Source organism: Schistocerca serialis, chromosome 3, assembly GCF_023864345.2.
Source record: "Schistocerca serialis cubense isolate TAMUIC-IGC-003099 chromosome 3, iqSchSeri2.2, whole genome shotgun sequence".
Taxonomy (NCBI): Eukaryota; Metazoa; Arthropoda; class Insecta; order Orthoptera; family Acrididae; genus Schistocerca; species Schistocerca serialis.
Genome location: NC_064640.1, coordinates 423,077,070 through 423,104,075, shown reverse-complemented (window position 1 = coordinate 423,104,075; position 27,006 = coordinate 423,077,070). Strand labels below are relative to the sequence as shown.

Here is a 27,006-nt window from a genome sequence, read left to right as displayed (position 1 = left end):
GCTGAAAGTCTCATCACTACAAAAGGAAGTCATAAGAAGTTTAAAAGTGCGAGATACAGTAGCACAGAGATTTTATGGGCTTGCTAAAGTTCACAAGATGGATCAGGATGAATTTCTAGAGGATCTGTTCATGAGGCATGTAACGAGCACTACTGGCTCACCAATATATTTTTCTGCCAAATATTTAGCTTCCTTATTAAAACCATTGGTAGGAAAATTTAGTCACCACATTCGTAATTCTATGGATTTTATTCAGTGACTCAGCAAAATCAGGCTAAATAGTACGGATGTGCTCGTTTGTTTTGATGTGGTACTATATACCAAGGTACCTTTAAAGGACTCTGTCTCTTATCAGCCAACATTTTGATAAGAACATCATGGTCTTATTTGAACATTTGCTTTTGTCATGTTATTTTCAGTTTAATGGTGAATTTTATGAGCAGATTGATGGAGTTGCTATGGGACACTCCCCTCTCCCTTCTGATAGCTAATTTATGCATGGGAGACTTCGAGGACAAGGCCCTGGACTCAGCAAGTTTTAAACCAACTGTCTTCTGGAAGTACATGGACGACACATTTGTGGTACAGCCGCATGGGATGGATGAATTACATCAATTTCTTGAGCATCTGAATTCTATACATGTTAGTATCAAATTTACTATGGAAATAGAAAAAGATTGCTGCCTCCCCTTTTTGGATGTTGTTGTTCACTGTAAAGTTGACAGCACATTAGGACATGCCATGTATCATAAACCTACACACACACACACACACACACACACACACACACACACACACACACACAAAAATCTATATCTACGAGGGTATTTCGGAAAGTAAAGATACACCGTACGCCAGAGGAACAGAAGAGTTTTGGCGAGCAAGTTGGCAACACTGGTGTTAACCTTGAACCGTTAGCTTTCTCCTCGCAGTTGTTCGGCAGTTGAACATTGCTTCTGGTTGGAGTAGGTCGTGTTTAAGATGGCTGCACCGATTCAGAATCCCGCCAAATGCGAAGTGCGCTCTGTCATACATTTTCTTCATGCAAAAGGTCAGCGACCAGCGGATATTCACAAAGAAGTTTTTTCTGTTTATGGGAACATTATGAATTGACAAAATGTAACAAAATGGTGTCATCATTTCTCTGAAGGTAGGACTGATGTCCATGACGAACAAAGAACAGGTCGGTCATCTGTGATCTCTGATGCCCTTCTTCGGAGAACGGAGGAAGCAATTCGTGCGAATAGACGTCTCACATTGAAAGAATTGCATCAGATCATACCGGACGTGTCAATGACAACTCTTTATGACATTGTGACTGTCAAGTTAGGCACAGGAAATTTTGTGCGTGCTGGGTTCCAAAACTGTTAACGGAAGAACACAAAAAAAAAGGAAGGGCTTTGCACTCGCCTTTCTCACATGCTATGCTGAAGCACGTGATGAGTTCCTTGATCACATTGTGACAGGTGACAAGACGTGGGTTTATCACCATACACCTGAATCCAAGTAACAATCAATGCAATAGAGCCATTCGAATTCACCAAAAGCCAAGAAATGCAAAACGTCGATTTCAGCGAAGAAAATCATGGCTTCTGTTTTTTGGGACAGACAAGGCATTCTCCTGTTGGAATTTATGCCTCCTGGAACGACAATTAATGCTGCTGCATATTGCCAGACTTTGCAACGCAGGGGAATGCTGACAAGTGGAGTCTGCTTGCTTCATGACAACACTCGGCTTCACACAGCGCTTGTAACCAAAGCACTACTCAAACAATTCAAACGGGACATATTGGACCATCCGCCATACAGCCCGGACCTTGCGCCCACCGACTTCCATGTCTTCCGTTACCTGAAGTCACATCTTGGTGGAAAATCATTCCACGACGATGAAGTGATCAAAGATGAAGTTGAAATGTGGCTCTGACAACAGGCGGCAACCTTCTATGACTGTGGGATACAAAAGCTTGTGCACCAACTTAACAAATGTTTGGATAACGGGTGTGATTATGTCAAAAAATAACAGATAATCCAGTTAATAAGATGTAACTGACGTTTTCTAAATAAATGTTCTATTGAAGGACTGCGAGCCATCGTATCTTTGCTTTTCGAAATGCCCTCGTACATGCCAGTAAGCTGCCATCACCCTTCAAAGACTACAGGTGTCCTTAAGACCTTAGTGCACAGGGTGCACTGTATATCCAATAAAGATAATTTGCAAGAAGAGCTCACACATCTAAAGAGCATTTTTAAAGCAAATGCATTTTCTCTGCAGCAAATTCGTAAAGCATTCAATGTAAAACCTAGAATGCAGGTATGTGATGGGGGAAGAAGATGGTAATTCCTTCAGGTCAAGTGGGTTTTTGGCCTATGTGGGCTCTCTTTCCTTGAAGACAGGCCATATTCTCGAGAAACACAGCATTAAGGTGACGAAGATTGCAGCTTTACTTGGCTCTGTAAAGGACAATTTATTGCTTTCCTTATGGAAATTGTTGTCCAACAATGTAGGCCAAACAACACACTCCGTTCATGAGAGGTGTGTGGAACATCAAAGATACACACACTTATCGCAGCCAGACAAGTCAGCCGTGGCCAAACATTGTCGTGATATAGGGCATTCCATGAACTACATCGATGAGGAGATCTCAACATCCACCTCTTCCTTTTGGGATTCTGTCTTCAAGGAAGCTACAGAGTTGGATTAGGTAATAATTTAATTTGGACAAGGCATGGAATACAGTTCTTGGGGTAAGTTCAAATTTGTGTCTTGTTTCCAGTACAGTGACTTGTGACAAAACAGCATACACTATGGTGACAGTGAAACTCTAGTATAACACAACTGGTCCATTATTTACATGACATAATGAGTGCTCCTGACAGGTGATGTCAAATGAAGAGAGGGCATTGAGTGAAACAGAAGTGATATCTTGGGTCCCCAGAGAAGTATTATAAGCCCTCTGCTGTTTTTAATCGATATAAATGATTTAGGAGACTACCTGAGCAATCATTTATGATTGTTTGCAGATGATGCTACCATTTACCATATGGTGAAGATCAAAACCTATTACAAAATGATTCAGCCAAGATGTCTGTATAGTGAGAAAAGTGGCAACTGTCTCATAAGAATAAATAAATAAATAAATAAATAAAAAGTGAGGTCCTCCTTACAAACAACAACAGGAATACATTAAATTTCAGTTACACGATAAGTAACACAAATTTAAAGGTTGTCAATTCAACTAAATACCTTTGGATTACAATTAGGAACTACTTAAATTAGAACCTTCACACAGGAAATGTTGTGAGGAAAGCAAACAACAAACTCTGCTTTGCTGGCAGAACAAATTTACTAGACTGCCTACACTACATTTGCCTGTCCTCCACTTGAGTATTGTTGGATTGAGTAGTGTCCTTACCAGATAAGGTTGATGGAGGACATCATCAAAAGTTCAAAGAAGGGCAGCTTGTCTTATATTACCACGAAATAGGGGAAAGAGCATCACTGATACAATTCGGGAGCTGCGTTGGCGTTCATTAAAACAAAGGTGTTTTTAGTTGTGGTGAGACCTTTCCACAAAATTTCAATCACCAATTTTCTCTTCCAAATGCGAAAATATTTTGTTAATGACCACCACCACAAGAAGAAATGGTCATTGTAATAAAATGACAGCAATCAGAGATTGCACAGAAATATTTTCGTGTACATTTTTCACACATGCTATCTGGGGATGGAACAGGAGAGAAATGGTCAAAGTAGTTCGATGAAACCTTTGACAAGGACTTGAGTGTGAAATGCAGAGTAGTCGTGCAGATGTTTATGATGAGGATGATATGTTTGAGTGGGCACATGACAGCTAGGTTTTCAGTGTCCATACATCACTATTATGAGACAAGTGTTGCTTAAAAGAAGATAAGACTAAAAAATTTATCAATGAACCCACCAATAGCTCTTTATGAACTAGCTCTGAAATTTTTGTTATCATGAGAAATAGAACAATGAAAAATGGCAATCGTAAAATGAGGCTGGCTGATCTCCAGACTTAAAAAGCATGAGCCAGACCTAATGTTACACAGAACAGGCTATAAGTTTAGGCACAAGTCCAAATAATACACTAAATTGTCAGAAATTACTATAATTGTCTTGTCATTGCCCAAGACAGAAAGCACATCTTCAATTTACAGATATCCTGTCATCATAATATAAAATGCACTTATAAACTATGACACACTAAAATGTTTATGTCACAAACACCATAAATGGGTGGGCCCTTGCACTGGAGCACACTTGTGTAAGGAGGCTATGTCATAAGCAGAGCCAAGTAACTAAGACCTGCCATCAGAAGCTTTACAATAGTGATGCTTCGTTTTGAAACTGGTGTGACTGGTGGACAGGAGAACACTCCAACACTCCATTGATGGTTACTCATTGTAATGAGTGTGACTAGTACTTTTTTGTTATGGTGTCAGATAGTTGACTTGTTATGGCTCATAATCATTTCAGCTTATGAAGCACAGGTTTCAGTTGTTTCAAAAGAAACCATAAAAAAAAGTAGATGTGCTTGCTGTGGCCAGATGAATCAATGATAAAGCAAACAATAAAACTTATTTCTAGTCTTTATTAGACCTGTGACAGAGAGCTAGTGATGGATTGTATGCAACTCATATTAAAATCAAGTTTTAATATTGTACATTTGACCTTTGTTGAATTACTAAGAACAAAAGGTGAAGCAGCCAATTATGGTGATACATGCTCGCAAATAGCTATATACATTGAAGCATTTTGACAACAGTCTTCATAGATATGCTTTGGCCTCCCACAATCCAGATTTGGCAAGTAGCAATTATAATTTCTAAACAAAAATAGAAATGAGAATATTAATGAATAGTTGACAAAACAACTTGAGTCCTAATCAGCAAATTTCCTCAACAAAAGTATACTAAATCTTGTGTCACATGATGCCAGAGGCCATAATAGCTTTCTTCTATTAATTTTTTCTCCCTTTCTCCATGTAGCAAATTGAGTGCTATACACACATGTTGGAGCAGAGGAAATGCCTGTTTTTCATTACTGAATAACAATTACTGCTTCATTTAGAGAAAAAATTGCATTAAAAATAATTTATTATTACATTTTTTAATTTACATACATTACTTAGGCTTGGAAAACAATGCCTGGAAAATTTTCAGGTCACAGAAAAATCACTGAATCATGAAATGTTATGTCCAGGAAGCATTTGTCGAATCACTTACACAGATGCTCTGGCAGTGAGAGCTATGTCACCATCTTGTTGGAACCACATTTATCTATTTATCTCATATTCATCCAATTCCTTTTCAGTTCTGAATGCATGAAGTTATTTAACATTTCAATGTAGCAAGCTGATGTCAGAGTAACTGCAGCCCCCCCCCCCCCCCCCAAAAAAAAAAAGTTTTGGCTGTGGAGTAGTTTTTGGTGTAGTTCACATGAGCTGTCTGATGCCCAGTACCAACAGCTCTGTACATTAACATAGTCACCCAGATGGAAATAGACTTCTGACACCCATCATTATTAGTATTTCCGCATCTTCCGTAAGAATTGAGTCCGTTATGTCACAAAATTCTTTGCATTGCACAGAATCCCCTTCACTTAGCTGTATGACAATCATTATTTTTATAGGTGAAAGTTGATATCATCAGGTAAGATGTAAAGAAGTAAATGATGTGACACACCCAGTGTTACAGCCTATTGCCTAACTGGCCATTTCGGACTGTTCTTTTCACTCTATCTATATTTTCCAGAGTTTGGATTGTATAAGGAAGACCAGATGGTTTTTTCCTTCATCACAAATCCATTAGTTGCAAAACACCTCAGCTCATTTGAGTAGAGTGTTTCATTCTGAGACTGCACCTTGACATTTGATATCAAAATTTCAACAGGAAAGATGTTGAACTGTGATTACAGAACCATTGTTTCAAAAATACCCACCAATTGATCGACAACAAACACACAAGGCTCCACACTCCATAGTAGTTGCAACTGCGTTGTATGAGCTCTCTGCCTGATGCTGTTCAAGGCGAATAGCCCCAGTTCCTGCTGAGTACTAGTAATTTACAAAACGTGTTTCCTCTGCTCGACCCTGTACAGTGATATGGAAGATGGACAAAACAAATGTGCCATAAAATATACATGTACCATTTTAAGCAAAAAAGGTAACCACTGAGGTAGTTTGGAAAATGTCCATTAAGCACTATCATTAGGCACATGTTGGATGCCAGCTTGAAGTACCTTTATGGAAAATAAGGGTGCATATCAAATGGAAATGACACATGTATCTAAGTAATAAAATATGATACCGTAATGAACGCAGTCAAAAAAGGTAAATACTTATTTTATTGGCCCATTAAATCTGCAGGGCATAATACATTATATCATTACATACCTGTAAGCCTCCACAGTCAGCCATGACATTGGCCATCTTGTACAAATCTTCATCATTTACTTCTTGTTCACTTTTGGCATCCAAAGTCTCCACAAATTCTTCTGTAGCATCACCAAGAAGACCTCGCATTCTGTATACAACTCTCATAGCATCACCCTCACCCCCTTCTGCAACCCAAACCTTTTTGTAAACCTGTATTAAAAAAGAGAAAGTTTTTTAAAGAACCTATATGTAGTGGGTGTAAAGTTTCTGTTTTAGTCTCTCTCTCTCTCTCTCTCTCTCTCTCTCTCTCTCTCTCTCTCTCACTCACTCACTCACTCACTCACTCTCTTACCTCTCTCACTGGTAAATCCAGACTGATTATCTTGTTGTTAACTAATAATTCCATTCCATTATCATCTTCTAATAATGCCACAAGTTCACAGTCCTGGCAGATTTTATTTTTCACATCACGCATCAGAGGGCCAAGTCCTGGTTCTGTGCTTGCATATGGGTTCCCAACCATTCTACCCTGTAATTATACGGACATTAATCACAAATTTCAAGACATACTCACAAAGTTTAGAAATGTATTATCCTATTATCAATTCATTAAGTAATTATTCTGGTTCTGAATAATGGATTAATCTACATATAATTTACATACTTCCCACTTCAAACCTGTTTTGTGTGTGTGTGTGTGTGTGTGTGTGTGTGTGTGTGTGTGTGTTGGGGGGGGGGGCATCTGCTTTAATTTTCTCACACTACACCCAACTCTCAAAACAGATGATAAAAAGTTTTATACCATTTTCCTTAAAATAAGGTATTATACTTCCAGCATTTTGCAAGAAAAGGTTCCAATTCTTGCAAAGATTCTCACTTAAGTTTCCTGAATGTCTCTGTTACCACTTTCATATGCCTATACCAATTTGTTATGATCCAGTAGCAAGTCTGTGATATTTTTGACACCTACTGTCATACACATTTGACAAAGGATTGAAATACTGCACCAGTATGCTGGAATTGGTGGAACTCAAGTGCTGTATGAGACTTCCTTTACAGTTACTCAGTACACTCCCAGAATCCAGAACATACATTAGCCTCCATTGCCCCTCTATACTACTGACCTTACTTGTTGGTCACATTTCATATGGCTTCTTAACATTATCAATAAATATTGTTATAATGGGACATGCACCAGATGTTCACCATTAATGTAGTAATATTATACTATTGGGTTGTTTGACTTTGTTATGGATATTATCTGGCATTTTCTACATTTAGAGACCTAATATTCAATATACCAAGCAGAAATTTTGTTCAATTCTTTCTGCATTTTGTCATGATCCTCCACTGGCAACAATACTTTCTTATGGACAACAGCACCCTTAGTGAACAATCTAATGGTGTGTGGAGCATATCTGATAAATCATTTATGTATATTAAGAATATTAGTGGTTGTATTATGCACAATTAAATTACTTTCATCTCTGTTGAACTTGTCACTTTCATACACCGGAGTATACTAGCCAATCTGTATCTGCAAAACCGATATGATCAAAAGCTGACAATGTGATACAGTGTCTGTTACTTTTCCGTTCCATAGATCGTAAGCATGATAAATTAAAATGATGTGGAATGAGTCATTTTACATTCACATCACAAATTATGTTGTTGTTATGTGCCGGCCGGAGTGGCCGAGCGGTTAAAGGCGCTACAGTCTGGAACCGCACGACCGCTACGGTCACAGGTTCGAATCCTGCCTCGGGCATGGATGTGTGTGACGTCCTTAGGTTAGTTAGGTTTAAGTAGTTCTAAGTTCTAGGGGACTTATGACCACAGCAGTTGAGTCCCATAGTGCTCAGAGCCATTTGAACCATTTTTGTTGTTATGTCTACATGCTGAACATTTACATTTATTTAATTTATTACATATAAATTAAATATACAGAATGATAAGTAATTCCTACACATCACCTTTTACACGTTACAGTAAGAGGAACTATTCTATGAAACAGGAGAGCTTGTCAAGGAGAAACTTTTCAGTTTGGTTTTAACTTTTGCTTTGCTATCTGTCATACATTTTATAACAAATTTTAGTTGCAGCACTGGATACCCCTTTTTGGACTAACGACAACCTTAACATGGAGTAATGAATGTAGTTTTTCCTTCTGGTATTGTAATTATGTACAGCATTGTCCCTTTTTAACTGCAGTGGATTATTTACAAAAAAATTTCACAAGGGAAAAAATATACTGGGTAACAGTGGTCAGAATGCCTAACCCTTAACACTTTGGAGACCAAACCCAAGCGTAGGTCAGGCTGCAATTTTCTCACCGTATGAGCCACTTATCGTGTGAAAACTGGACTCATTCTGTATGAGAACGATATATGCATGTCTCATGACCTGCCCCTTGACTGGTGCTGCCTTCTGTTGCGAATTTCTAGAACTATTTTGAAAGAAACATTAGCGAACAGAACAGCTGCTGATGCGAATGGCTGACCCAATATGATTACATTGACATAATTTCATGTGTGTATTCGTTAGGTTTCACAGTTTGCTGTAATTCTGCTACAAATGTGTCACGTCCGTCTAGTGCGAAAGAAATTTTTGAAGCTCAAGAGGAAGAAATTATTCGATAAATCACATCACACTTTTTTCTTGAGAGGAAAATTGTACTTTCTGCTATCATTATTTTAAAATTTGTGGTCTATTAAAGAACTAAAGTAAATACGAAAATTGAACCTAGGTTCTTTTTTACTATTTATTATTCTTAAAGATATATCAATTACGTAAGTGCCAGTAACACATTAAAAAACAGCATAAATGGCTGGTTCCCTAGGCCCAATATTCTTCTAAATAGCTTGACTCCAGTATTAAACAGATGTCTACACATATGTTTTTGAGCAATGAAGACTTTCTTAAAAGTGAGTTACTCCAGAAAATTATTCCGTGTTACATTATTCAATGAAAATATGTCGACTTGCTGATTTGTCTTTCCCCAAAATTTGCAATGAATCTATGTGCAAATGTGGCTGAACTATGTTGTTTTATGCATTCCAAAATGTGCTTTTTCCCAGTTTAAATTCTCATCAACATGGACACCTAAGAATGTTGAACGTTTCCACTCTATTCATTATTTCCTTGCCATGTGTTCCACTTATCGCTGATCTAGTACCCCTAGATGTGGAGAACTGAACAGAGGTTTTAAAAAGAACTGAGGGCAAGACCATTTGCAGAGAAATCAATCATTGATACTTCAAGAACTTTGTTTACAATTTCTTCTGTTGCTGCAAAAAGCATTAATTCTGTTTGTTGTGTATTAGATGAAAGATCATTTACATATGTGAAGGACAATAGCATACCTGACATTGGGAATTGGGAAACCCCATATGTGACAAATGGCTTTCGGAAATCTACAAAAACTTGTTTACCTGTGACTACTACTTGCAGTACATAATGTCTGAACAAAGAAAACTGTGTTTCGCTAAAGTGGCTTTTCCTGATACCATACTGATTCTTTGAAGCTTCTTTACTCTGGGCATATCATAATAACTGAGTTCGAAATATGCTCTATGATACGGCAACAGCATGAAGTTGGCAACACAAGTCTGTAATTTTGTGGATCCATTTGTTTGTCCTTTTTGTACACAGGAGGACTTGTGCTATTTCCAGTTATATGAAACTATTCGCAGTGCAACAGATTCCCAATGAATATGATGTTGAAAGTGGCTATTCACTCAGCATGTTCAATGTAATATCTACTAGAAGTTCAGTCTGGAACAAGCCTTGTCTCACTTCCATACTAGAGGACGGTCACCTTAACAAAGGTCATATACATATGAACAAACTGCCCCCCCCCCCTCCCCCCGGTTATCTGTGGTGCAACAGAAATTATAATTTTCACATTTCATTTTTAATCTCGGAAAGAGTCAACAGTGGCAATTTTCTAGGATGAAAGGAATGCACACATAGTAAAAACCACAATAATCAGACACACAGAACTGTGTCTCTGTTTAAAGCAAAGACGGTTCAAAATTAAAATAAACAATGGAAATTGTGACTAATATTTCTAATAATGAGTGCAACAACAACAACAACAACAACAACAGCAGAGTGCAAGTAATATCGAAAGAAATTTCTCATCACTAACACTCAGAAATTTATTTCAACAATCAAGTGTTGTGGAAGATGTAGAGCACAAAACTTGCAGATTTTATACATTAAATTTCTGTGAGAATACTTTTCATTCATGGCATAAATTAAAACTCACATAATTCAGTACAAATTCAAGTGAAATTATGAAATTAAAGTTAGTCAAAGTGTGCAAACTTAGGGTAGTTACTACGCTTCAATATTTATAGAACCTCTTAGGAATTTTGTTGTCATTAATTTTTTGAACATCACGATGACTGTACTGAAGGACAACTGTTACAGTTATGAATCATGGACATGAAGAAAATATTTGCTATTAAGAAATTAAAAACCTGAGACAGTCTCAATGGAAGAAACGAGAAACGCTTTATTAGACATTGGAGAAACACACACTGATGCAAGTCTATGTCCTTTTTTTTCTTATTTCTTGTATGGAACACTTAAAAAAAAATAAATAAATAAAAAAAGGGGATACTATGCAGATGACACTACTACAAAACAAGACGAAAAACATCAACATCCATACCAACTACAATTATAAGTTAATAGTTAATGGCAACACTAACTCATCAGGAAAAATGGGGCGTTACCGGTGTTTAACTGTACTTCACATGTAAAAAGGAAAATACTAATTAGATAGGAGTGCAGCTCCAAAACTCAACATTACTGATGCAAAAATCAGGAACGGCATGCCATGCCCTAAATTAGGACTCCAGTTAACAGCGTAAAACATCACTCCTGGAAAAAAAGAAGTCTACTAATTGGATAAAACCATGTTAACCCAAAATTGCTGACAATATCTATCAAGGTGACAGTGAATATGCACACGAAAAATCCCTATGTAACAGTAAGGCAGCTATACTCAAAGATATGTCCTTAACTAAAATGTTACAATTGTGGCTACAGAAATAAAAAAATTTCACACTTCAATTTACTTAATGACTATATAATTACTCTACAGATATCATCATGAAATAATCTGAACGTTAAGCAATTGGAATGTGCAATCACTAAACAACCAACATTCTTTTTCCCAACAATATAAGGAAGAAGAAAGATTGCTACTCACCATAAAGAAGACATGTTGAGTTGCAGACAGGCAGTATGAAAAGACTATTACACATTTAGCTTTCAGCCAGTCTTCTTCATAAAAAGAAAACGGATATATAGACACACACACACACACACACACACACACACACACACACACACACACACACACACACACACACACACGACCACCATCACCAGCAGTTTGAACCACAACCAGCCAGTACACATTGACAAACTATATGAGCACTCAACTTTCTAAAGGGTGTAGGTTTTACCTGTAAAAAGTCTTCTTGCTGTGGATCCTTCTCAAGTGTAAGATAAAATTCACCTGTATCACTATCTTCAGGATAAATTATTGAACATATTCTTTCAAATATGAAAACTGGTGTACGCATATCATGCAGACTATACTTTTTAACAGCATCAATACAAATTGCCATAAATTCCTTTGTTTCATCTTCTGTTCCTGTAAAATATTTTTGATACATTAAGCCTACTTCAAATAAACATAATTTATAATTCATGGGTATCTACACTTCTCTATATTTTCAGCATGAGTTGCTTGAGACATAATTTTAGCTTCAGTACGGCAGTTGACAAATCAATACAGCAAAATTGCAAGTATTAGTATTAGCTGCAAATTTGAAATATAAAATACAATTTCTCTTTAAAGCGTAATCTAATCTCTTACCTGTTGTTATTTCCTCCAATATTTCAAGGAGCTTCTCTTGAGTTTCATCAATAAGCCTTGTTCTCTGGATCACCAGTCTTCGAAGAGATACATAGCCATTAAGAACAGCACTGACAAGCTGGCCTTTATATTGCTGCTTGATACAGTCTTGTTCCAGGAACAGTGCAAGCAGTTCTGTAAGCATCTTCAGGGCATACCCTAAAAGCACAATTTGTAGGTTCAGTATTACAACCACAGGCAGTTAAGTTTTACTTCTGTAATGTTAATTCACAAAGCTCTACTGCACAGGTAATGAGAAAATTGAACTACTTTGGAAGTTTCAGTTTCATAACTTATCTCACAGCAAATCTCAATGTACCTACTATAAATTTTGGTATAATTCAGCCAACATGAAAGTCATCTAGCCTCAGAAACGTCTGTTGGGTGTTTAATAGGAGGTAGGTGGAACAGGGTACGAAAGCGAGGCCATTTGTTTACATTCCGTTGTACTTATTAGTGAAATTTTCATTCTACTAGGTTAACACACTTTGTGACTGTGAATGATGACATAATTAGGAAGTTTAGTGCTTATTAAAAAGAGCATTGGCCACATACAAAAAAGTACATGAATGTAATGTGGAAGAATTAACTGAACAGAATAAAGTGATTAAGTTTGAAGTTTATCATCAGGTGTTGGAGAAGCTGATTACCCAACAAAAGGATCACAAAATGAATTACTACTGAATTTGAACAAGTTTACTAGAACTTTCCTAGATGTCTTGACCATAAGTACCATATGCAATCATTCAACCAATAATGTTGTTACTGCTGAGCCCCTATGGCCAGTGTTCTTGGCAGTTGGGGTATGTGACCACAATTCTTAATGTATTCCCAAAGAAATAAATCACAAGACGTTACATCAAGTGACCTAGGGGGCCAAGGGAATAAAGCCACATTTTCACCTCTATGAGAAATCCAATGATGCAGAAGTTCATTTTTAGGTAGCGACAAACATCGATGCTCCAATAATGGGGGTGCCCTATCTTGTCAGCACATGAAATTAGCACTCATGCTGGGGAGGGGGTGAGCAACGACAACCCACAACTGCAACATATCAAGGCAAGAGGGAGCTGTCACTTTCTTTTCACGGAAGAAAAATGGCCCATACAGCTTTGCCTGGGGCACTGCATGGTATACATTAACCTTTTTTGAATCTCGTTAATGTGCCACAATTTCATAAGGATTTTCAGTGTCCCACATGGGAGGTTGCTTTGTTGTTGACTATCAGCTTGCAGGCAATATATTTATCCTCAAGTGCTTCCTAGTGTTACTTAAACATCGATAGTTGACACGTCCGATATTATCGATTTTATTTTTAAAAACAGTCGATGTATTTATTAAACATTGATTGTGTTGGGCAGGCATTTTAAATGAAAAATATATTTCTAAGAATTTTTATTGCTTAAAATACAACAATACAAGATATGCAAATTTTGTTTTATAAAAATTAAGGTATTTAAATTCTTGTCCCTTGGTCTGTTGTTTGAAATACAATATTACAAGATAATCTAAGGTGTTTAAATTCTTCTCCTTTAGTCCACTGCATTTTTAAGTAATTATTATATCCTGCCTTGGAGAAAACCCTTTCTGCAGGAATTGAAGTTGCTGGACACCACAAAAATTTAATGGTCATTACATGCAACATACTGTTACATTTTGCACAATATTCTAATACACAAGCAGGCTTGTCTGTTACAGGTTTTTCAAAATACTGATGTAGGTCAATTATGGAATCACCGACTGGTGTAACAGCATCGACATTACACTGTTGCTAATTGGACAAAGAAAGTAGATCATCCGATTTCAAACTGTTAGACTATCAGTAGGTGTATCAGCACTGCTCATGGATGCTCCTGTTTCAGGTATTATTCTTGTAGTTGATGCGATGATAGCAGCATACTCTTTCTGAAGTACTTGTGCAACATTATGTTGCTCGTGAAATGTCCTGAAACAAGTTTTTTAAACCTAGGATCTAATAATGTCACAGGCATATTAACAGTCAATGAGTTACACGCTTTCACTCTTTCACTGACTGATTTAATCAGGGAATTCAGAACACTTTGTCTTTCATTAGTTGTTAAGGTGCTTTACAAGTCTGAAAACTTTGCAGCAATACCTCGTATAGGACGTATAATTAAAGGAAACAGTGCTGTACGACTTAACTGAGATGGTGGTTGTTGTTGCTTCTCTTGTATAGCTAAGTAATTTTCTCTGTGAGGCTAGGCAGTGCTTTTGAACTTTAATTGATCGCAATCTCAAGCTAACTTTGTACTTCCAAAATTCTTTTGACCAGGTGGCATGAGCTGTTCCATCGAGTTGGCACCTCTTGTACCAGTCTCAGTTCTTTTTTGTTTGCTCTTTTTCAAACATTGTGCAATTTGTCACTGGCTAGTGTAGAGTTATGAAAGAAAGTCACAAATGGTCGTTGTTTTCAGTAAAAGTTTTTGAAAATATTTCTGCTCTGAAACAATCTTGTACTGTTAAGTTCATGCAGTGGGGAAAACAGGGTGAATGTCGAATCCTTAAGATTTAGGCAGCTCTTTCATAACTGCAGCATTGTCTGTAACCACTACTACTGTCTTATCACAGATATTGTATTCTAGTAAGATTTGATAGATGACCTGAATAAAAAAAAAAGTAATTTAATGTCAAAGTAACCTGCCAGAATGTCCAAAATTTTGCATAATACTGTCAAAAAATGTCTTTTTTTTTTTCTTCAACGTCTTGTTATCTGAAAAATTACTTTCATATATATAAAAAAAAAATTCTCATAAAACTGGGGAACGTATTTATTGTCGATGTTACGTTGAGCTTCAGCGTCTAGAAGCATGGGGAAAGCATGAAGAGGAAGAGGAAGAAGAAGAAGAAGAAGAAGAAGAAGAAGGTCACCATAAGGAATAGGGATGCGAGAGGGGTAGTGTTTACTGGTTTGCCATGCAATGCTGCTACCTTAGGTGTACATGCTTGCTGATGAACTGCAGCAGATACGATATAAACTGCACATGGGAGTAAAACTGCACATGGGAACAACAAGATTCAAACTGCATTGACGAGATCAAGGGCGGCTTCTTGAAGAGATCAAGGGCGGCTTCTTGAAGAGATCAAGGGCGGCTTCTTCACTCCTTATGTTTTTTCTCCGTAGAAAACAGAAGGGCCATCACACTACCGCAGTTTTACAGCTGCTACATCTCTGAGATCGGACTTGTGATCTTAGTGCAGTCGACATAAAGTGTGTAGTTTGTAGAGGAGGAGGAGATTAGTGTTTAACGTCCCGTCGACAAAGAGGCCATTAGAGACGGAGTGCAAGCTTGGGTGAGGGAAGGACGGGGAAGGAAATCGGCCGTGCCCTTTCAAAGGAACCATCCCGGCATTTGCCTGAAGCGATTTAGGGAAATCACGGAAAACCTAACTAAGGATGGCCGGAGACGGGATTGAACCATCGTCCTCCCTGTAGTTTGTAGAAGTTTTGTTGGGGGAAGCGGGCAAAGTGGTATAAAAAGCACAATACGGTATTAAGGAACACTAAGGGAAGGTGTGGCGAGACACAGCAGTCCTGCCACCTTCACTCATCATACCAATGTATTCCTATAATATAGCCATGCCACTCAAAGTTTGCACTTGACAGAACGTGACAGAGTTTCGTTGCAGTAAAAAAAAAAAAGAAGCAGGGGTACATCCATGAACTTGGAATATTGTGACAAACCATGGAAGATTTTGTGATGGCAGTTACATTTACCACTGTACCGTCCACAGCTCATGCACCAATTAAAACTACAAGTGGCGCTTTCAATTTTCCATCACAGTGCAGCAAACACTGGTGTTACTTAAACATCGATAAACTATCGATAGTATCTGCACCATCATCACTATCGGTAGTCTGGTTTAAGTATCAGTAGTCCTATCATTTATAATAAAATTCTTTTTGACTTGGCGCCTGAAAAATTGTTGGTCTTCCAGTGATGACAACTCACAGTTGTGTGCATCTCATACTCATCATCAGATTCTTATGGTAAAACCTACACACGTAAATAACATGGATTCGTCAATGCTCGTTATACTGATTTTCATCTTCAAATGTGTGAGCTTGCTTACTTGTAGCAAGGAATACAAATGTAAATAAGGCTGTTGTAATACAACGCATTTAGTAGAGGAAAAAATGACATTTTAATGTTTGTTAAGTGTTCTGATTGTACTGTGTAATGCATTTTAAAATAAATACAGTTCTTGTTGTTATTAATTAAACACACCTGCTACTGTCCTCTTCTGTTTCTGAGTTCTCATGCACTAAGAAGTGTTTCCAGTTGTACGTGTTAATGTGTAAAGTGATTCGAAAATGCAAAACCCTGACTCAATCCTAATGCCCCTGTGTCACTTCTGCTTTTGCCCATGATGTGGTTGATTAGCGGAGTTTGTTCCTTCAAGGTCACATCAGCTCCCTCAAAACTGAATATAGTAAAGGCACAACCCGTCGAGTGTCAAGTTTTTTTATTTGTATGGTGACTGGACATAATCACTAAAATACTCAGCTGTATTTACATGCTATCTGCTTTCAAACCATTGCAGTGCATATTCATAAGTAATTCTGGTGAAATGTGAATGTTTCAGTGGAGTTGATTGTGAACTCCAGATCTTGTAGATATTTCAAAGCTCTTGCCCATTAATGCTGAAACCCCTTGTTTGAAATTTGTGCAGGGGGTGATAAACTCACCATTATTTTATTATTTTTTTCTTTTAAATTTTATTTTATTTCCCAAGGTGCCTCGGCAGCAGAGCCCACGGGCAAAACAAGTGACACCTGAGGTGTCCCAAGTGACGTGCTGGATTCTCCACCACTGCTACATCCTGAGGCAGCCATAAGCGCATTCAGCTATTCGTGAATTGTAACCAACTCCTCCTGTGTCAGCACATAGCATGCACATGTCCTCATCATCCTGAGGAAGTGAACTATAGAAACAGACAGAATCCCAGATATGCAACTTGCTACCCTCCTGATGTGTCACCAATGGACACTGATGCATTAAGGAGTTATGTAGCTGGCTGTTCACAGAGCAACTACTGCACTATAGACAATGAATTTACCCTAACAAAAACATGAGATTTAACCTGTTAAAACAGAACAGCGTGCACAGAAATTAATAAACATACTATGAGGAAAAGATAGAAAAAGATGAACATTTAACTTGCCACTCTGTAGATGAATATCAGTGGAGAGCTAGCTTACCTTGCAAACTGGAGATGGAAGAAGGAAGATTATGGTATAATGTCCCATTAATGACAAGGTCAACTGGCACATAGCTCAAGCTTTGTCTAGGGAAGGAAATTGAGGCCTATCATTTTCAAAGCGCTATCACGGTATGTGCCTTAGCATTTTAGGCAAACCATGGAAACCTGAATCTGGATGGGAAATTGTAATGCCCTTATTCGACAAGCAAATTCAGCATTTTAACGACTGCAGAACATTGTTCAACCACTGCAGATGGAGAGATGAACAAGATAGAAATATGAGCATGGCATTAAAATAAGCAAAACAGAGAAAAATCACTAGAAGAGCATTATGTCTATTCATATAAAAGATTTAACTCTTTTTTTTCTCAATACACTGCTCTGTCCAAGAAAATATGGTAATAAGAATATACTGCTAGGTCTGGTACTGGACTGAGAATTACTTCCAAGACAGATGCAGCATACTACCCTGTACCAAGAGTTATTCACGGACAGAGAAAAGTTTATGTGTACTACAGGGAAGTTGCTGTGGCTATTTCAGTTCATGTTATACATTAATTACTTATTGGATGATATGCTTTAAAAGGCTGACGAACCATGGAGGAATTATCCTAATGCGACGGAAATTGGTAGATGTGATGTACATGTACAGACAAACAAATGATAACAATTTCAGAAAAGGGATGCTTTATGCAAAGAGAGAGCACTGTAAATTGATAAAGTCAGTAATGTATTGGTCCATCTTTGGCCCCTAGGCATGCAGTTATTTGGCTTGGCATTGACTGAAAGATGTGTTGGATGTGCTCCTGAGTGATATCATGCCAAATTCAGTCCAACTGGTGTGCTAAATTACATAATCCTGAGCCCATAATGCTACAAAATTCTCAGTTGGGGAGAGATCTGGTAACCTTGCTAGGCAAGGTAGGATTTGGCAGGTGCGAAGAGAAGCAGTAGAAACTCTTGCCATGTGTAGTCGGGCATTATCTTGCTGTAATGTAAATCATGGATGGTTTGACGTGAAGAGCAACAAAATGGGGCATACAATATGATTGACATACTACTGTGCTCTGGATGACAACCAAAGGGATCCTGCTATTAAATGAAATGGCACCCCAGACTATCTTGGGCGTCAGGGCCATATGGCGACAAATGGCTCTGAGCACTATTGGCCATATGGCGACAGATAGGTTGGTATCCCACTGCCATTCTGGGCATTTCAGACATGTCTTTGGCCTGGAATCTCAGTGATAGCAGCGGAATTGTCTGCAGTGATGAGTCCTGCTTTGAACTGAGCCCTGATATATCCAGCAAAGATGTGTCTGGAGCTGACCTATACAGCAGAGGGTACCAACCTGACTGTCACCTCCCATACAGACCAACAACCAGGAGTGATGGTCTGGAGTGCCATTTCTTTTCATAGCAGAACCCCATTGGTTATCATCTGTGGCACCCTTAAAACACAGCAGTATGTTTCATGGTCAGGAATCCTGTGCTTACATTTCACCAAGATAATATCAGCGCACACTCCGCTGCAGAGTGAAAATCTCATTCTGGAAACATCCCCCAGGCTGTGGCTAAGCCATGTCTCCGCAATATCCTTTTTTTCAGGAGTGCTAGTTCTGCAAGGTTCGCAGGAGAGCTTCTGTAAAGTTTGGAAGGTAGGAGACGAGATATTGGCAGAAGTAAAGCTGTGAGACCGGGCGTGAGTCGTGCTTCGGTAGCTCAGATGGTAGAGCACTTGCCCGCGAAAGGCAAAAGTCCCGAGTTCGAGTCTCGGTCGGGCACACAGTTTTAATCTGCCAGGAAGTTTCATATCAGCGCACACTCCGCTGCAGAGTGAATATCTCATTCTGAAGTTAATACCTACCTGCACACAGTGAGATTTTCTACTGCTTATATTCGTGCTTGCCAAACCCTACCTTGGGCAACAAATCTCTCACAAGTTGACAACATTTGGAGGAGTATAAGCAGGGCCCTCCAAACAATCCCAGGATTTTGATGATCTAATGTTCCAATTGGACAGAATTTGGCATGTTATCCTTCAGGAGAACATCCAACAACATGATCAGTGCCAAGCCAAATAACTGCTTGCATAAGGGCTACAGGTGGACCAATGCATTACTGACTTGCTAAATTTGTGAAGCGCTTTCTCTTGAATAATCATATCATTTTTCTGACATTGTAATTATTTGTTTGCCTGTACAAGTAAATCGCATCTTTCAATTTTTGTCCTATTTGGAAAGTTCCTTCGTGATGAAAATTGGCTCTGAGCACTATGGGACTTAACATCTGTGGTCATCAGTCCCCTAGAACTTAGAACTACTTAAACCTAACCTAAGGACATCACACACATCCCTGCCCGAGGCAGGATTCGAACCTGCGACCGTAGCAGTCGCGTCCTTCGTGATGAGGCTTCTTTTTCTTACAGTGTATTAGTTGCCATATCTGATTTTTTACAGCTATGGAGAAGCATTATTATACAAAACTATTTGAAACAAACAGTAAATTATGTCACTGTACCAACCTGGTACAAAAACACAAAGTGACATAGTGAATTTCATGAATTTTGAAGTACAGACTCAAGGGGTCACAAATGGAGCCAACCAAGTTAACAGGAATAGGAGTGGCAATGTGTAGATACACACAGTGCAATAAATACACAGGTAAAGTATAGGGGAACATAATATTAGCCTTCAATTTAAGGTAGGATGTTGGGAAACTACATTATGTCTATGAAAGAAATTGCTTAAATATAACTTTAACAGCCTGTAGTGGAATACTGATTGAATATGAAAGGACCATATGTGTGCCATTTTGAAGGAAACCATTCCTGCATTCACATTACTTGATTTAGTGCAAAACAAAAGAAATCTAGATCTGAATGGCTAGATAGGGATATGAGTGTTACTACACCAAAATCCAAGTCCAGCACTAACTCACTGTGTCACCTTGTTCACTGCATTCATATTAAGGGAAAAAGAGGGGGGAGGGGGGGGGGGGGAGGAGGGTCACAACATTAATAGTTTTGGAAAAAAATAAATTGCAATGAAATCCAGACCATTAGCTGCTTACAGGCGTTGATAAATATCAACGGGGACAGTCGAAAATGTGTGTCCCGTCATGTCTGAAAGAACAGATCCCATCTTCATATACACAAGACTTACCAGCCAATGATCTTCAGTGCAGATGCACTCACATTACTCAAACTCTTACGGGAATCAGTATACTGGCTGCCACGAGTGATGAGTATAGTGGGCAGGGGCGCCACAAATGTAGCGTGTGGACAGTAAGTTGGAAATCTGGGTCTCACAGGGAGCATGCCACAAATAAGTCCCTACAGTCGCACTATCTTCTGTGTCCTCATGAGTCAGTCCGATAGAGCATCTGCAATGTAAGCAGGAGATCCCGGGTTAGAGTCCCAGTCGGGGCACACATTGGCGCACAATGGTCTGGATTTCATTGTAATTTCATTCGTTGAGAGCTGCAAGATCTGTTCTTTCGGACATGTCCAAAAGAACAGATACCATCTTCAGATAGTTTTAGGCTTGTTCATTTCAGAAGAGAGTGTAATGCAAACACTGAAAAATCTGAAATGGCATTCATTCTGAGAAAAACATCACATACCTTATGAAAATTTACTTGCAAAATTTTCAAAAACCACTTTAGAGAGTAGAAAAATATGAATATTCTTAAGCCCTGTACAGGTCATTAATGGAGATGAAATTACACTAATAACAGCATGCACAGAAGCAGATAAGTAATAATTATTCCCACACACCATCCATAAATTGAAAATGATGAACCCCTTACTATTATTATTATTATTATTATTATTATTATTATTTTTTTAAAAAAAGAGACTTCAATATATACCAAATTGTAGTTTGAAGAGTATGGATGTGGAGGTCAATAATATCTAACATGGAATTTATCTCTAATTACAGTTTACGGTGATTCTCGCAAATCGAAACTATATGCATTGACAATATACAGCAAGGATCATCCATTACAGTACCTTGAGAAAGGTTCGAAGTTAGAGTAGTCTCTTCAAGGTGATGTAGCTCCTCAATCTCCTGTGTAAGAAGACCAGCTATGTGTACTAATATGCCTCTCAACGCTAGGTACTCTTTCCATGGAGGAGGCTGAATTAAGGACTGATACAATGAGAGATATTCAGCAGCACTCTCTCCAGCAGTACTAAGCTCACTAAGATATGCTGTTAAGAGATCAATTATCTGCAACATAAAGACAACATGATCAGCAAACAAAATATTTAGTACACATAAAAGTTGAGTATTCATTAAACAGCCCTTACTATACTAGTTCATAATACTTAACCAAGGGAATCTCCCTGCAGCCTGATGAATTCCACCTGAAGGTTTGATTTCCACATACAGTAAAACCCTGTTTACACACTTTTCAGTGGTCTGACCAAAAACATGTAAAATGTAGGAAAGTGTAAAATACAAGAAAGAATAAGAAAAACAACAAGCAAAAATGAATAAATTACTCTTGCTGTCATTCTCTTTATAATGCTCAAATTATGAAATTAAAACAAATTGTACTTTTTTAAAAGTTCTAACATAATTGTTTTTATTTTTTTCTAACATCAATTAGCTCTACTCTTTCATGAAACCACACTAAAAAGGCATTCATGTTCTAATATGACACTTATTATTGATAACCGTTATAAACTTATGGTACATAAAACTTGAAACACAATACTGGTTAAAGCACTAAGTTGGTAGTCTACGTAAACATAGAACAATAAGCACAAAATACAAAGCTTGTTGCCAACAAGGTGGTCCCTCGGTTCAGAGACATCCAGGGTGAGAAAGAGGGCAGAAATTGTCGTTATGTTACAGAGCATCTTGAGGAGGAATGTTTACGACTGATATCATGTTGTACCAACATAAGACTGCATGCCTAGTGTGGATTAGTGTATTTCATGCAGAAGTAACAACTATTCATGATGGCCTATTACAGAGATGGCCATCTTCAAAAGTGGTGTTTATTTGTATACATGTCTGTGCAATCAAATTAAAACTGTTGTATTACAACACCGTGAGCAGAAGAAGATACCTGCTAGAGTCATTATTGTCAGATTGTGATTACCATTAAGGCAGTGACTCAGCATATTTATACTTCTGCGCACTTCCCAACACAACATACCTATAATACAGGGACTATGATGCAACACGCTGACAATGAAAATCTGGCTTACTGTGCGAACGGTGCTTTATGTGATCAATAACTTTGTGTATAATCTGCGTTTTCTGCTTTTTCCAAGGCTGACTTTGAGCAGAAATATGATGCACTTTTTGCAGAAATCTGTATGAAAATCAGTGTTAAAGATCGTGATAACGTCAAAGAAAACTTAAAATGTGGGAAATGTACCACAGAATTGTTAGTGACAGGAAAGCATTGTATTGAGGTAATAGGAGTTCTGTTGTATCCGACAAAAGTGAATGTAAAAAGACGGAAACGTAAAATGTGGGAATGTAAAAATGGGTTTTTACTATAACAGAATGGGATTACTTCTTGGTACAATAGGGGAATGTAGTCATTGTACAACAGCAAAAGCTGGAAAATAATATTAAATACAATTTGCTAGTCACACTGTTCAAAATAAGTATGCAAAGCAAAGTGAAATGTGCACTTTTAACAGCAAGCAATATAAAGCATTCGGGAAGGAGTTGGTGATGAATTTTTAAAGCACTAATGACAATCGTAGCACAGCACTGAAAGGTATTATTCAACTTTAAATGACAGGTATAACTGATCTTATGATAATACATACTGTTTTTTTTTTTTTTTTTTTTTTTTTTTTGTTTAACACTGTTATCCATATTTACTTTAATTACTTTTGGAAATATCCTCAACTTTGTCTCATTTAAACCGTTTAAAGTCGTTATTACATAATTTATTTATACAAAAAATGGAAATAAGATGATGCTGATGATGATGTGAAACATCTTTGGACAGGTCAGCTGTGTACCAATGAATTCAAGAGCCTAAAATTTTGGTGATCCAGTTTTATTAGCACATTCTTTTTACTCCGCTTGGTTCAAATCAACACCAACACAACTGCTTACATTATAGACACTGTTCATGTATTAAAATGCTATTTCAATTCTCTTTAACAGTTAAAGACTTGCAGAACAGTGGAAGAACAGCTTAACATTGACCTTTCCAATGAAGTGTTAGGTGGCAACGAGGCACACAAAATGACAGAGTCCTACTTTCTGTGTGTCTATCTGGCATATAATACTTCACTTCATATTGGAAGCAGGAGATGGTCTACCCTTACATCAGCAGATAACTACCATCCGCGAGAAAGAAAAAGGAGCGAGTTTAGTGTCCCAATGACAGAGATGTTATTAGAGATTCAATCTCAGATGGGCAATGGCAGATGCATATATTGGCCATACTTTCGTTAGTGAATTTATCTCAATAATCAACAAAAGAAAAGTTTCTCTCTCTGTATTTCTGTTTTATTTTTTGATAGCAGAAATTTATTCTGATTACATATGAAGGACAGATGCACAAGATGATCAGCAGTCACAGTGCCATAAGACACCTATCCCTTTTCATGCAAGTGTATAATCATGAAAGACATAGCCATGGTAGCTCTCGTATATGGATCTCATGGCTAAACCATTACTGTATCAGAAACTGAAGATCACTGATTAGATATGAAATGTTTACAGAATACTTGATGTCTCATGGTTGCAACTTCATTTTTATAGTGGATACAGAACTCTCTTTAGAACAGTTCTTGAGCATTGTTCATCAGTGTAAGACCCTTACCGGTAGGATTAATAGAGGAATTTGAGAAGACCCAAAACGTAGTTAATCAAAGTTTCATTTAGTAAGTGCAAGAGCATTATGGAGTTACCCATTAAACTACACTGGCAGAAACTACAGGAGTGCCACATGCATCATGGAGATTGGAGATATTTTACATTTCATGAAATGATAATGATGGGAAAGTCAGAGGGATCAGAACTCATATGGAGGCTTATCAGCTCTCATTCTTACTGAGAACCATTTTCAAATGGAAAATTCATGAGTTTAAATGGGTTTGTGGAGTATCGATGTATTTTGAACAATTAAACCACAGTATTTGTTGGACCAACACAAAATGGTGCTGATACACACGTGCACAGTCAGGAACAATGGGGTAAAGACTATTTAGTCTCTACATACATTCAATCTAGCTATGATGTATAATTTCAACAGAAACTTTATGTACAGAGGGTAAGAAATCCAGAAAGATGCCTCTTGTTGTTTCACCACTGTCTTCCAAGACCCTATGATGGATATGGGAGAAGTTGTATGTTAACCATGAACACCTTTTTTGTATCTACACATCATAGTAGCATTTGTACAATCAGGATGACTGTGCAATGAACATACTGCTCAGTCATGTATGCAATGAACATACTGCTCAGTCATGTATACTTTCATTGTACAACCCTATCTGAAAGTACCCATAGTCATTTTACAATACAGTTATGTCGAAACCACATTTATTCATTTATTGCATATTCAAAGACCTGTGACCTAGTATTTTAAAACATGTCATACATTCTACAGTTTTCATCATGTAATAGCATAAATTATTCCACTGTATTGTTCATCAGTGTAAGACCCTCACCAATAGGATATTTTTTAGCAAAAACTGATTAAGGAAATAATAATGAGTTGAAAAGAAAGTTAAACAAAACAGAAACTGCAAATTAGTTACAGGTTACAGTGTGTGATAAGTAAAAATGTCAGTAAAGTAGAAGAGGAAAAAAAGAAGATAGGTAAGTGCAGATCAAATAGTTGCCTGCCACTTACAATGATCTGCTCTCAAAATAGTGTCTACTGTTTTGTCTAGGTCTGCCCACTGATCTAGATTCCTACGCAAGTTATAAGTGTTGTCGTTTGCTATCCTTTGTCATCTAACCTGTGTATGAGAGATGAGGTGTGGTATTCCATGTTTGGGGTGGCCAATTTCACTACATGCATATTCTTGGCTCAGATGGATGTTCATCCGATTTAAGCATGTTGGATATGGACCATGTCCGGTTAGTAAATGTATCATTTTTTGGCTTGGAGTAGTGTGTTGTATTCCTAATCTTTCCCGTATGTTGGAGAAGAACTTAGACTGTCTTGGCCTTCTTACATTCCCCTAACTCTATTCTTACAACTATTCTAATTAGCAAATAAAAATACTCCATGATTTTGTGCAGAAAAATTGGAGGCTCGTCCACTATTAGAAGCTCAAGTATGACGAAGTGTTGTGTTCAAGGAAATTGTTAGTTAATTTTTTGTGCATAGGTTGTTGCAATATGCCACTGGCTTTCTCCTCATATCGTGCATGGGAGACTGCTGACACTACCACGAACAGGTTATTGCCATATACTGTAATTCTGTCAGCATAGTGAATGCTCTTTATGAGATGTAATAAAGGTTCTACTACTAGATCCCAAAAGATGGGAATACTTGTTGGTTCTTGTGAGGATCTCTTATGGAGTTTTTTGACCACTACTAGTTCCATTTGCCATTCAACAACCCTGTTCCAATATTACCTCCATAGGCTGCAGTACAGCATGGTGTTACCCACAGATCCATTAGATGAGCAAAAAGAGCAGGCCAACCGAGGCTGTCCAATGTACGTGCAATGTCTACCATTATGGCTATCACATATTTCTGAACTGTGTTTTCCACTATGCAGGCTGCTTGATTTATTGCATTGTCGATTGATTTGTTTTTACAAGGCCTATGAGGAGCACGTATTTGCTATTTTCCACACTACGGGTATTGTCCCCTGCCACAGGGAATCAGTTGGAAAGGGGATAATAAGCAGCGTGATCTGTTGTAGCACTTCTAGTAGATGTTGTCAGGTCCAGTGGGCTTATTTCTTCTTCAGTCTCGGATTACTCATGTGACCTCCTTTAGCACAAAGGGACAAGTGATGGTTTCAGTTCCGTAGTAAAGCTGCTGTTCTGCTCGTAGGTTGGTGAGTATATGTACAGCTGTATTTTGATCATCACGTAGGAGTTTTTGGAGTAAGTATTCAGCAGTGCCTCTCCACCTTTGCATTTGAGTGCCACCATCTTGTTGCAGAGCTGACAAGGCCAGTTGGGTTTTGATGTTTTCCGCTGAAATTTTGTAAGGTAATCCTTACACATTTTCCTGTAATTGTGTCTGTGTAAAGCTGTCCCAACGTTATTTCTTTGTATGAAAAATGGCTATTCTGTATCTACTTTTCACCTCTCTGTGCATATCCAGTCTTGCCTGCCTTTCTATAGCATTGTTTGTTCACTGGTAGTAATTTTTAGGTTGCCTTGTTTGTTTTCTTAGGATTGTAAGCTTGAGCTACCATGGGATTTTAGAGTGTTGTTTTGGTTTATTGTTTGTGTGGTGTTTCTGTCATTTGTGCTGTCTGTGTCAGTTCAG

General features: G+C 37.9%; 1 protein-coding gene across 1 annotated transcript in view; it reads right to left on the bottom strand.

The window, feature by feature from the left end:
• Positions 1-27,006, bottom strand: part of LOC126470301 (protein purity of essence) — a 475,244-nt gene that overhangs the window by 42,207 nt on the left and 406,031 nt on the right. The window contains exons 68-72 of the mRNA XM_050098072.1: positions 21,572-21,791; positions 12,295-12,492; positions 11,879-12,069; positions 6,751-6,927; positions 6,417-6,608 (exon numbers count right to left, since the gene is read on the bottom strand). Of these exons, the coding sequence (XP_049954029.1) occupies positions 6,417-6,608; positions 6,751-6,927; positions 11,879-12,069; positions 12,295-12,492; positions 21,572-21,791 (978 nt within the window). The remainder of the gene's footprint in view (positions 1-6,416; positions 6,609-6,750; positions 6,928-11,878; positions 12,070-12,294; positions 12,493-21,571; positions 21,792-27,006) is intronic.